Source organism: Hyalella azteca, unplaced genomic scaffold, assembly GCF_000764305.2.
Source record: "Hyalella azteca isolate HAZT.00-mixed unplaced genomic scaffold, Hazt_2.0.2 contig17671, whole genome shotgun sequence".
NCBI classification, from domain to species: Eukaryota; Metazoa; Arthropoda; class Malacostraca; order Amphipoda; family Hyalellidae; genus Hyalella; species Hyalella azteca.
The window spans coordinates 192,299-205,829 of NW_025947446.1; the positions used below are offsets into that span (position 1 = coordinate 192,299).

The 13,531-nt window shown below is 36.7% G+C and overlaps 1 protein-coding gene across 1 annotated transcript in view; it reads left to right on the forward strand.

Moving 5' to 3' along the window:
* Positions 1–13,531, forward strand: part of LOC108679657 (twitchin) — a 139,750-nt gene that overhangs the window by 14,399 nt on the left and 111,820 nt on the right. The window contains exons 2-6 of the mRNA XM_047885350.1: positions 1,601–1,984; positions 6,058–6,082; positions 9,691–9,853; positions 10,731–10,872; positions 12,959–13,112. Coding sequence (XP_047741306.1) covers positions 1,669–1,984; positions 6,058–6,082; positions 9,691–9,853; positions 10,731–10,872; positions 12,959–13,112 — 800 coding nt within the window. The 5' untranslated portion in view covers positions 1,601–1,668. The remainder of the gene's footprint in view (positions 1–1,600; positions 1,985–6,057; positions 6,083–9,690; positions 9,854–10,730; positions 10,873–12,958; positions 13,113–13,531) is intronic.

A 13,531-nucleotide genomic window follows, 5' to 3' on the forward strand; every position in this document is an offset into this window, starting at 1 on the left:
AGGAACATTTATATCCGCAACAATGAGCCGGAACATATATGTCTACCACAAGGTTGAGAGAAAGACTTAACATTGTTTCATGTTTATTTGCTTTGCTTAGGTGTGAACAAAATCATCACGAAATTCAGAGGTGGGCAGTAGCGCGCTACATGTAGCGGCCGCTACATTTTCAGTAGCGGTAGCGGTAGCGACGCTACATTTAAGCAATTGTAGCAGTAGTGGTAGCGCCCGCTACATACTTAAGTAGCGATACGAGGTTTTGCCGCTACAGCGCTACCGCTACATTTATAGATAAAGCCTTTAGATTTTACTTAATAGTAATAAATATTTAAAAACCAGCATGATACATACATAATATAAATTACAGAATGAAACTGTACGAAAGATTTCGGTGTAATGTTGTCAACCCCAGCCTGTTACTTAATGGAGTAATAGATGGATGATGATGATGATGTTCATCATGGAGCATCAACTTGATGTTCATCATGGAGTAATATAATTTTAAATATAAGACATTAAGAAAATAATTTTTAGTGAAATTTTTTCGTAAATTTACGCAGTGTCACTAACCGTATAAAACAGTTTACAAAATTTTGTGCTAAAGTATAGCTCCATGAAACTATCACCACTGCAGTTACAACCAATAACAAAATTCTCATATCATTTGCCTATTTTACACGTCAGCAAAAATCATAAAAACGATATGAGTTAAAAGTCATAAGTTCTAAGCATCAACCACATACAATTCCCGCACCCGACCAGACGGCACTCACTGCTCTCTCTCTCTCTGATCTTCTTTTGCCCTACAAAACGCACTATTAACTTTGAATTAAGTCGAGCGCTTAAATAACGACAGTTGGGGGTCGCTACGGCAATCGACTGCTCGCTGGTTGTCCAATTTTACATATTATTTTTACTTTGACACGTGATTTGTTAAGAAACTTTCTCGCGTCTGGATAGATAGTGATAAGTTTGCATTTTGATATGATTTTCGTAGGCACATCTAAAAATCGACGTGATCAAATTGATTTAGTCTATAATTGAAAATTTATTGCAGTTTTTTTAGAAATACGTTCAATATTTGAAGCATTCAAAAACGCGAACTCTAATTATATCCGCGCTGAACGGATCTATTGCTCAAAAACGTGCTCTTGCCTACTTAGTATTTCTAAACTGATCCGTTGATTAGAAGCGTAATCTTAATTGCCTCCTAATTCTTTGATTCAGAACGGGTTTGTTGAAACGTTCTCTTGCCGCTTCATTTACGTTTCATTACACACTGAGACAGAGAACTCTCGGTGCCCGCGAGAGCAGTTAAAAGAACTTCTATCATGCGGTGTGATGGTATCTTCATTAACTTTCCTACCACCGTATTTACTCTATTGTTTTATTACGTGAAAATTACATATTTCGGATGTGCTCAACCCTGCAGATAGGTAAACATTCCCAAATCGCCAGCTTGTGTCAAGCTGACAACTATTTATACCTAGAACATATAGTTGACATCACTTGGCAGATAAAAAATGCAGCAGACCATCGTGCTTGCCAATTCACTATCATCGTCACATGCTTATTTCTCTTCCTCCTACTCTCTTCCCAGGTTGAGACTGCAAGCTTGCCGAGCGCTGCCATTCTGGTGCTGTTTTAAATAAGTGGCCCCGACCCAGAATGGGTTCCACGGGGGAGAGTTTCGCACCGAGCTTCACACAGAAGCCCAAACTGCGACAAGAAGACGATGGCAATAAGCTTATCTTCGACTGCAAGCTCCTCGCGAACCCTCAGCCCGAAATCAACTGGTACCGAGGGGAGACTCACATCAAGGAGAGTAAGAGGGTAGCAATAAACATCAAGTCAGGGGGCAAGGACCTTTACGATGTACAGCTTATCTTAGACGATGTTGAAGAAGAGGACGCTGGTCTCTACAAAGTCAAGGCCAAGAATAAGTACGGTGAAGTTTCAGCCTCAATCAACCTCAACTTCAGCCGTAAGTAGTATACGCTTTTAGAAGCTTTAGACACTTTAAGTTGCAAGTCTATACCATTTTTGTAGCAAGGCTGATACGCAAAGTGTACAAATGCTGCAGATTAGGCTTCATTCGAAGATGAATTAACATTATTTCCCAAAAAAACAAATGTAGCGTAAACTTTTAGACACTCTCAAAATCAGTAAAAGTCAAAATGAACACTTGAATGACTTTGAATAGTCTCGTGATTTTTAAATGGAATTTTTAGTTCAGTTAGTTGTAATTGAGCAAATGAAAAGTGTTCAATTTCAATTTAATTGGAGTCGTATAATCGATTACTAATTTTAAGCCCATTTATTTAACTTGCAACCATGTCATTCAACCTCAGAGCTTGACAGTAGTTTCCACATTTAAATATAAAATTATTGTTTTGTTTGAAGGATTGGATAACTTGAAAAGTAATTGTAATCGGTTATTTTGATGTATTATTCACATGTCTCCCTTTTTGCGACAGAAGGATATTGTTACGGGTCAAGTATTGATCAACGTCGAGGCACTAATTATTCAACAGACATTTATGGACTTTTCAAAAGTCTGCTAATTTCTTGATTTATCCCTAAGCAGGCCACATCTAGGATTGATGTCCTCTGAAGAATGATGTCTATGTTCACGTCTGGTAACATCATAATCCTTATAACTACTTTTACCCTCCACTTTTAAGAGTTATATATAGGGTCGTGCATGAAAGAACTGCAGGATGCGGAGTAAATTCTTCGTTTTGATGTTTTACAGGCGCGGCCTTGTTGATTTTATTGCAAATTTAAATCATTAAAAATATCATGACCCGATGAATTTGTTTACTACAGCAGATGAATTATTTACTATTATTATTTACTTTTTTTACGATAACTTATTTACTGTTTTACTTCCAACTTGATTGCTGTAAATGTCACCAAATTTTTATTATCATTGAAGCTCTGCAGTGGATGGACATTCTGGATAAAAGACGAGTGAAATATATAGTAAATTTCATGTTTAAATTGGCTGATCAGTGCTCTCATGTTTAAATCTAAACCCAAATTATTGAAACTTGTTCCCGGTTTAAAAATTGATGTAAAAGTTCATTGGACGCGTGAAAATTATGGACGAATCATAAAATTAATTAAAATTTGCTTACATTTAACTAAGATAAGAAGACTTCAACTGCTTCATGATATTATACTTCATATTATTATCACACGGTTACAAATGGGCAGATATATTCAGTGATGTAGACCTAATATTACTAATACCAAATTTTCAGTCAAGGTTCTTCAAGTTTTAATAGTATAATATATTTCCCGTAGCAAAGCTGTTCCAGAATTATATATGTTTTTACAAGGCTTTCACACCAGATTTTATATAATTATCTCTTCTATATCATTATCTCCTCTATATCATTATCTCTTCTATATCATTATCTCCTCTATATCATTATCTCCTCTATATCATTATCTCATCCATATCATTATCTCTTCTATATCATTATCTCCTCTATATCATTATCTCTTCTATATTATTATTTCCTCTATATCATTATCTCTTCTATATCATTATCTCTTCTATATCATTATCTCGTCCATATCATTATCTCTTCTATATCATTATCACCTCTATATCATTATCTCCTCTATATTATTATCTCCTCTATATCATTATCTCTTCTATATTATTATCTCCTCTATATTATTATCTCTTCTACATCATTATCTCCTCTATATACAATTATCTCCTGATAGTCCAGGGAGCTGGTGCCAAGTGACATGTGCCAGAACAATTGCCAGCTTACCGTGGTTGCGATACGTCGATTCCTTGTCTCTAAATTCCTCTTCCATTGATTGCTCTAAATTTGTCATGTTCTTATGCCTCTTAAATTACCGGGCGTGCTCTTCCGATAAATATCAATGTCCTTGTGACGCCGTTTTTTGTCCCACCAATGTTTTTCCTATAGTGCGTCCATACGTTTAGTGTGAAAACCTCGCAAAGTACATGCGATGCAATTGAGGAGTAAAATTTGCATGGAAGTGTGTAATGAATTTCAAACGAGGATTTTGGCTGACTATTTAGGTGACTATTTTTTTAGGTGGCTATTTTTAGTATATGTCGCTTTGTTTTCTTAGTAGGACACTTTATGTCAACTCGTTAGAATTCTAATGCATTAACTCACGTGAAGATTTTTGAAAACGATCACGAATTAAAATTGATTTACCAACCTTAGTGAGTTATAATATATTTCAAGATATCAGTCATTGAGTTATCTCTATTTTTGTTCAAACCGAAATGCGCCACTCGTTATTTTACTCCTCAACTGGATCAGTAAACACCTGAGAACAGGATCCTTCATAGTCTACAATGCGAGAGTGAACTTGGGTCATAAATACCTGCACGCACTAGATACATGATCCATCTAATACGTCCTCCCCTCGGTCTCTCTTACAGCACTTGACGATCCTCCTGAGAAGTAAGTCCAGCACCAGGCAGCACCGTGCAGAGTTCACTTTTCAACAAGTTTAATGTTGTCGTACACTCTCGTTGTACCTGACACACCAACATATGATACTTATTTTTCGTACTTTCTTATAACCGGAAATCGGCTCCAAATGCCGGTTTGTAAATTTTGGTTTGCTGCCTAACACTTGAAGCCTGCTTTCATGTAACGAATGACCTAACACATAAATAGTTGACTAAATAACTAACTGCCTTACAGTGTCGAGCATGATGATTTTTATGGTTGATGCTGTAACAACATCATACTCATCACTAAAGTAAAAGAGAGGCCAACTGCAATCTACTGAGATAAGTGAACAAATAACTAAAACTAAAACCGACATTGTTCGTCTCTAAAAGATTCATAATCCATACAGATGGCAGAACCGGACTCATGAAATGGAATTTGCATAATGTATGATCGCATCGTATTGTCTTGACAAGAAGTAAAACCGTCTGTTTAAATATGTGAATATATTAATATTTTTCGAAGCTAGGAAACAATAGTTAAATTATCTTAAATGCAATAATCTGCATTTGCGCTCGTTATTGATTTGTAATATTTTTTTCTTCACTCAATAAAAATGATTCAACCCAATAACGTATAGGCTACAAGAATACACCATCTTTTGCGTTACACTTACGAACCAACGCGCATCTGTTAATCAACGCATATTTTCCTAGCTTCTATAAACCTTTCTTATGTAAATCTTCTTCTGATAAAACTTCTTTTTGTAAATATTCTATAAACGAAAATCTGCTTCATCTGTTGATTGGTTTTCAGGCTTAACTGCTTTCAGTTGCATGGACTAAAGTATGTATGTTAAATTCCACCATCTAATTTGCACATGCCACGCCCTCGAAAAAACTACGTCTAACAAATCAATGCGACAATCACCTTCGTTGAAAGCGATCATTTCCGAAGCTTAGAGTTATAAATTAGTGATCATCAGTCCTAGCTTAGCTTTACACCTGCTTAGAATGAGAAAATTATGAACATTCATTTCTGATTTGTTTAAAACAATAATCCAGTATGAATAATTCTTTTCCTAAGCATTATCTTTCTTCATTTTTAGTAGGATACGACATTTATCACGGTAATACACTTTGATTTTGATGCGAATAAACATCGCATCGTATTATTTTAACCTTGAAGAATGGCCTACACAAAGTGTCCACATGAACTCTTTCCCTTCACCTAAAACGTTCAAAACTTAAATCTTTGACCTAAATTGATAAAGAAATAAATTTGTAGTTAGTAAACTAACTTTAATTTCTAACCGTATCCTCGAAAATAAACTCCGTTCATTCCGTATAATTATTGCTAAATTTCAGTTATTTTTCAGGGGAATCTGCAAAATTTTATTTATATTATTACATTTGGCTTTCATTTTCGGGCCTTCGATTTAATTAATTTCTTTACAGTTCATTTTTTTGTGCATCAGCATGATTTACTCATTCATCCGCGTACATGTTGTTTCAGTTCTTCTACGGTCATCTCCTTAGTAATTCATTTTCAACTGTTTTCTCTTTATTGATTAGTTCTTCTTGTTTGTTTCTATCCTCAGCTACCGAGCCAACTCCGGACACAAGGTGAGAAACTTTTTGCTTCTATACTAAGAGTTTCTTGACCCAAGAATTGGCAATTTTGCCTGCATATTGAGCTAACATATATTTTAATTAATTAGGATAAACACGTATATATTTATTATTTCGTATATACACATATCTTTATATTTACATTGCTGAAGGAATTGCTTTTGTTAAAATTTGAGATAAGAGCAATATCTTCATAAATAGATTTCCTTGAAATTAGTATTTTGCCCCTAGCAAATGCATGCTATTACTACGAAAGCTTCATGAAGAAACACACGATAAATTGGGATCCTCGAATGAAAAAGCAATGAGATTACAATGTAATTAATTTCAAAGCTTTCATCGACTGCCATGAAAAGTTAAAAAGACTTTTATGCTGATATTGTGTGTGTTCACTTTGAGGAAATCATCATTCAATGTATGGACTTTTCGAATCTGGACTTAACCCAAAGAATTACATTGCCGATATAAGTTTTGCCGTGACCACCACTTCTTCGTCACCATTTGCCATGACTACAAAATGAAAAAACGACGTTGTCACCATTTGCCGAGACTGCACGATGAAATAACGACGTTGTCATTATTCGTCCGTATGCTATTCATTTTTAAATCAGACTGCCTCATGTTTTTTAGGAAAATTTGTCAACTAAAATTTGTGCTGAGAAAAAAGTCCTAGAATGGCTGATGTACGCCATCACCCGAACATCTAAAATTACCTTACCTTACAAAAAGGTATTTCAAACGATGGGTAGAATTTTTCTCTTTTTGAGGGTTTCAAAACTCACATCATGTGCTCACGAAGTGCCGAAAATATGTAGGGTATCCTGCACAATTTTTAGGTGACATTTAAAGGAAGTTGAGCCACCAAAGTGTGTAGCCAAGACTGCGTACCTGCTTTACTTAGCTGGCGATGACTGATGAAACTATCAGGACAAGACGGGCTGCTGAAGCGGTCATACTGGCACACGCTCCGGGCTAAAATTATCTAGCTTTGTCAATGCCATGAACTCTTCGCCAGCAAAGACACCTGCTAATTGCATCCCAAGAAGTCATTTGTCGCGTCGTCACGGTGTTACTTCCAGCTCAAATTAATATACCGTTAAACCGATCTTTATACGCGCGGAAAATGTTTTTTCTACCCTGTGAATAACACATGAGGCCTGAAGTTTACTCATAATTGATTCGACACAACTTCAAGTGCGCCATTATGAGAGAAGGCAATGAGTCAGGATTCTCATTTAGATCCAAGTCAATCGTACAGATCAGTGTACATTTCTAGAGACAATGTGGCACCGTAAAAGGCACCATATAACAATATGAGTTGAACGTATTCTGCTATTGATGTAAACATTAGCGGCATACGCTGGTTATTGACATGTTCATCGCGAATCACTGGGGAAAACTCATCTAATTGGTATGACCTATAATGTCGGCTGGTATTAATTGAATTCGCTTGCATTAATTTGCATAATTTGTTGATTTGCAATTCCTAGATATACTCTTAATAAGCTATTTTACGATACGTAATTCGTAAACGTGGTTAGTTGCATACAATCTATTTTGCAGCAAAATTCTACCCAAATGGAAAAAATATTCGAAGGAAATGAAAAATGTATGCATGCTGCTACAAAGCGAGCTTTTCAAAATTCCACATGCGTAAACATTTCTGCAAAGCTGGTTCCTTTGCGAGCACATTCATTTGCTTCGATTTTCAATATATTTAAGTAAATTACAAATACTTCCCTATCATGGAACCCATTGCAAAGTCTTTTACCTTTAATCTCATTTCCAACTGCCCCTCCCAATCCTGAAGCATACTAATAAGCCTTAACAGTTCCAGGAACATGCAATAGTTACTCAGAATTTACGATTCGAAATCTTCTGGTCAAAATCTGACGAATAAATAGAAAAATTGAGAAATCATCTAATTTAAGGAGTCAATTACTGAGTTCAGGTGTAAGTAACTCGACGGTAAATTCAAGAAAAATAAAAAAGCCTCGTGTCGTCTTTGGTGTGAATGCACTGTAATATTTGTTGTTATTGATTAATACAACCCATTAGTTCATCCATTGTTGTTCGAAAGGTTTGCTCATTTTCAATGCTGTAATAAAGCTACCTCGTGAAAATTCTGAAAATGTTACAGGAACGTATCCCGTTGAAGAAATTAAAAAAATATTATTTATAGATATCTGACGGAAATAGAAGGATAACAATTAGATGAAATGGGAAAGAACTTTAAATATTTTCAAAGATTCATAGAGATATGATATGTAATTGGCATATGTAAATAAGATCTGTAATTGGCATCTCTAGTACTGTGACAATCGTATAATTGTTTATTTAATATTGGCGGCATTTAAATTTTTTGCCAATATTCCTGCAACAAATAATTGACAGAGGCTATCATATCATTAAAAAATAAATTTGAAGCCTATTCAGTATTTTAAAGGCACGCATATTCAGTAAATAATTCTAAACACATTATAGACATGAGCTGAACTGGTGCATCAGAAATTAATTCAGCACAGGCGTTACACTTGGCGAAGATCTGTATAATGTATATTCAGTTTTTTCCCTTGTCTGACCCTTCATTAGCCATGACAAGACATGGCATTTGTTCAGCAGCGCCTGTGTAGACTTCATTTGTTAATGCCTTAAGCCATGACAAGACAGCCAAGTCTGTCGTATTGTACAAGCGTTGGTCATCAGTTGGGCAAGACAGATAGGAAGCATCATTTTTCTGGCGTTTGTGTGCGTTGACGAAAATACCACGAGCGCTGCTATCGAGTTTCACACCGTCACCGAAGGCTGCCTTGCCAATATTCTCTGCCAACACTCCCACTCACATTGCCAGCTTCCTATCGTTCCCTTCTATTTTATTTAAGTTATACAAAAACTTGCAGGCAAAATTACCCATAACATTCCAATGAAAGGATGCATATGTTCAATGGGGCAGCTGTGTCGACAACCACTTCTGCTGTACGAGTGGTTATCGCAATTAAACCTTACAAGCTCCACGACAAATAATTTCCGACCGTAGTTTCATTTCTGGTGCACTATTTGTATAATTAATGTATTTTAGCTCACAAGCAAATTCATTTTTCGAATTGTCCTAATCGATTTCTTAGGAAGGCTTGTGCGCATTGAAGTCAAGAAAGATTTGTACAATTTCTGACATTACATCCACAATCACACAACCGACTATTGAGTACCAACCGCTTCCAAATTTTGCCTCTGGTGATATTTATTTTACCCAAAATGGTAGTAAAAAGTTAAATATTAGTGACGAAGCTGGTTCATTTATCTCTATCAAACTTAAAACTCAGTTGCAGCAATTGGAACGAAGACGGAGCTGTGAATATTAAACCAAAACACATAAATTTATTTATTGAATTTTTGTCTGGTTTCCCATTATTCATTAAGCCAGTTTTTAAATTGAAACCAAAATTTTTAGGACCAATTCTTTGGAGGAAGCATATAGAAATCGTAATCCACAACAAACATTTGTTTTCACTAACGAAACATCGGTCGAGGTAGAAGCTGATGAAAGCTTTAAAATGAAAAGCTAAACGGGCTGATGAAAGCTTTAATTTTGGTCCCACCAGGCAAATCGATGGCGTGGCTCCATCCTTCCACCAGAAACCGATCATCAAGCAGGAGGGCGGCGGATCGATCATCGTCTTCGAGGCAAAAATCAAGGCGGCACCGAAGCCAGAGATCGTTTGGTTCCGCGATGGCAATCCGGTCAAGCAGACCAGGCGGAGTCAGGTCAGGCTCGGGCCGATGTTACTCAGCGTGTATTGAAACATTATTATTATTAATTATTATTAATAATTCTAAAATATTATTTACTGAGATGGAAGTTAGGCGCTGCGGACGTCCTTCATCCTTCAGACAAGCCAATAGAGCAAGACAAGTTACCGTAGACCGACAGCTATTGAATAGAGGCAGCCTTGTGAATTCATTTAGCATTGAGCAGATAGGTAATTTAAATTTACCAATACAGCACACGAAAGTTTAGGCAAAATCGACGAACTTGCGTTAATTCAGGTAGCCGTAGCTTCGGGGGCGCGTATTGGGGGCATGTGGGTGCCAACAGCGAACAGGAAAGTTCTGTCGCCGTTTTGGGCTCCGGTACCGCCGTCCCTCCCTGACCCAACCTAAGTCCATGCGCCTACAATCAATCTAGTTATGCACTATACGCCAACTTTCAGCCCCCTACTGTCCTTTCGATTTCTCCTTCTCCTTTCTGGTCACTCCGTGGTACCTCTTGTGTTTTCCTCACTTTTCCTAGTGGCACCGCACCACCACCACCAGTCGTCAGCGATCATGAATATCAGGAAATAAGTTCGTTAATGTTTTTAGCTAGAACGATCGTTACGCTAGAAAACCATTGCATGTTTTTAGGTCATTGATGGCTTCGAGTTATTTAAAGGTTATTTACGGGTAAGTGATGAAGTTTTAGCACAATTCCTGTAATTCACATGATTTATAAAGTTTAAATTGAAATTATTAGTGAAATATTTAGGGCTTACCATATTGAACACTTCCATATGCGAGGTGCCACTTAGGTCCGAGAAGAACAACGTCTCGACGATTCTTAAGAGGCCTGACCACGCTAAGAACATTTTACTTTCGTCCTCAGCTGAGCATTCAAAAAGAAGACGGCTTGTTCGTGATTCTACTGAAGCTCACTGACGTCACAGTCGAAGACGCTGGCAAGTACAAGGTTACCGCTAAAAACGAACTGGGAGAGAGCAACGCTACCATCAGCCTAAATTTCGACAGTGAGTAAATATGAAGAACAGGATATTGTGCTTCTCAGGACACTTGCTTTTCAGGTATTGTGATGAGGGAAGCAGGAAATAAAAACGGCTCAGTTGGCAGGGTCAAGCAAACCTTGTTGCAAGAGTCGAACGAGTGTACACTATTATCGGTTTCGATGCTTCAAAAGAAGAAATGGCCCGCATATTTCCAGAGATTTTCCATTATGTGTTCGCGGTGAAATTTTTATGCCGGATCACCAGCGCTGTAAATAAATGATCCAAAAATTGCATTTGACCTTGAGAAATAGAAAGAATAAGGACTTTTAGCTATTTTAACACTCCAAATTTTTGGCAATGTTTGTTTAAAACATCATTATTGAGGTATTTGTCTCGTATGGTTATTGGGTTCATTTCCTGTGCCATGTCTTTAGTTGCGATTAAAGTTTCCCACTCTGCAGTTAAACTTATCGTACATATTAACTATTTCATAACCCATAAACGGCGTATTATTTTATGTATCTAGTGAAAATCTCTTGTACAAAGTAAAGAGTTGTTCAGCCACTGGCTTGTGCAACGCTTGTTCAGCGTCTCGAGGAAACTCGCTGCCCCGCGCTACTTGCATCACTTCTCTAGGTCTAAATCAGTGACGAACAACAACTTCGAAACACTGCTTCATAACTTTGTGTCTTTCAATAATACCATAAATTTGAATGATGTGTCTATATAAATACATTTACCTTGATCATATTCAACTCCTCAGTTTGTCGTGTCAATGGCTGTGGAATACGATAAATAAATTAAAAATGAATACAGGAATCTCACTGTTGCTGTAGAACAAAGTTCCAAAATTTTAAAATTCTGAAAGTTTCGTTTGAAAACTTAATTTCACACGACTTAACATACCGCAATACCAACTTTAATTTCTTGTAATCCCTTTGCAAATAGTAAAATTAATTTACCAAAAACAATATAAACATCAATCAAAAGACGTTTTGTCATTTCCATACGAGATTCAGACAATTTCTTGCACCGTATATCACGATATCAGTGGACATTCAATTTACTGCACAGCCTATAGGTGGCAAGACACGTGCCAGAGTGTTTCCGTTCACTTAAAGCTTTATTTGTTATAGTAAGGAATAAATATATCAGTTCGATTGAGAAATGTTATAAGTTGATCGGCTATACTGGCAGAAGTGATCAATAACAAATAAGTAAACTCAGACATTAGAATTTGAAATGAACAAATTTTCAAATTTGCTAAAAAGTATTGAAATGTTGAATATATTTCATGCTGGGAATGCCGCAGAGAAATAGAGTAGCTCTAGTTGAGCCCTGAGCTGCCAGCATTGCCGGTCACTTAGTAAAGCGAATATTAAATGCTTCTGATAACAATTATTGTCTTAGTTGTTATTGTTTACAATATTTTTGTTGTTGCTCTGGTGCTCTACTAAAAGTTTTTTCAGCGACAGAAAAAAATAATCAAGCGAGAAGAGCAAAGTCAGATTTTCTGTGAATCTCTCAAGCCGGATGATGAATTGAGTTAAGAAATATCTAATGTATTTTTTTCTCTTCTCTTCCTTCTCTCTGCTTCCTCATTCTTTTCGTCTGATCTTCTCTTTTGGATGCAATTCTACATCATCTAACCTTGCAACGATCACGTGCTATGCTCGGCACGGCAACCATTTTTCTCCGCGTGGATCACCGAATCGGTATTTTTTGGATATTTTTTTATTTGAATGCATTTTTTATACACTTTAACTATCGGTTTTGTCCGTGTTTCAATATAAATGTAATCACTCGTTCATTTTCCTATTTCACAATTAATATAATAACACCTAAACAATTATTTTCATCAACTAACATTTCTCTTACAACCCAAACGTATTTCGGATTATTTACTTCCAACATAATTAAAATTATTTGCTTACTTCGAGTCCTAAACTTACAAATTAACGTTTTTAAACTCTTAATCCACTTTATTGTATTCTTGGAATTATCTAACACTTTTGCCTGACCGCGGTTGAGTTGCATCCTCTTTGGCATCCTACGCTTGAGATCCTTCGTCTCGACGGCTCTCCTCTCGTCTGCCTGGGCTGCGCTGTAGGCTCCTTTATGCTCAAAACAGGCGACGATTCTCCCCCACCGGACCTCCTCAAGCCTGCCTTCACCGAACGACCGGCCATCCGGCAGTCCGAGGACGGTTCCTCCGTCATCTTCTCGACGAGATGCGTGGGCAACCCGCAGCCTAACATTTCGTGGTGAGTTTCATCTGCTTTCATGAGTAATTATATTTTTTTTCATTGTAGCGGAGAAAAAGGTTTTAGGTCGACAAGGTGGCGTAGCTGTAAGATGTATTAATGCTTATTTCGTTTAAAGTAGTATTCTCTTATCTAATCATCTTCAAGCAGTGACTTATTGTAGCAGGAAAAGAGGCTTTAGACGCGGGAAGTTTCGGAATGTTGATTGACTGGAAATAGTCAAACTCGAAAGTATTGCTGTTGTTCAGGGGCGATTATGTTGTTTATGAGATTGTCTTTTTTTAGCTGTTTTGTTCTGCTGCATTTTGTACCGTCTGGTCGTGAAATTTGAGAAATCAAAAGATATATCTTAATCAATGCTCCAGCCAAGCATAATGCTTAATTAATATTTTACGAAAAAATAATACGAAGTAATTTAT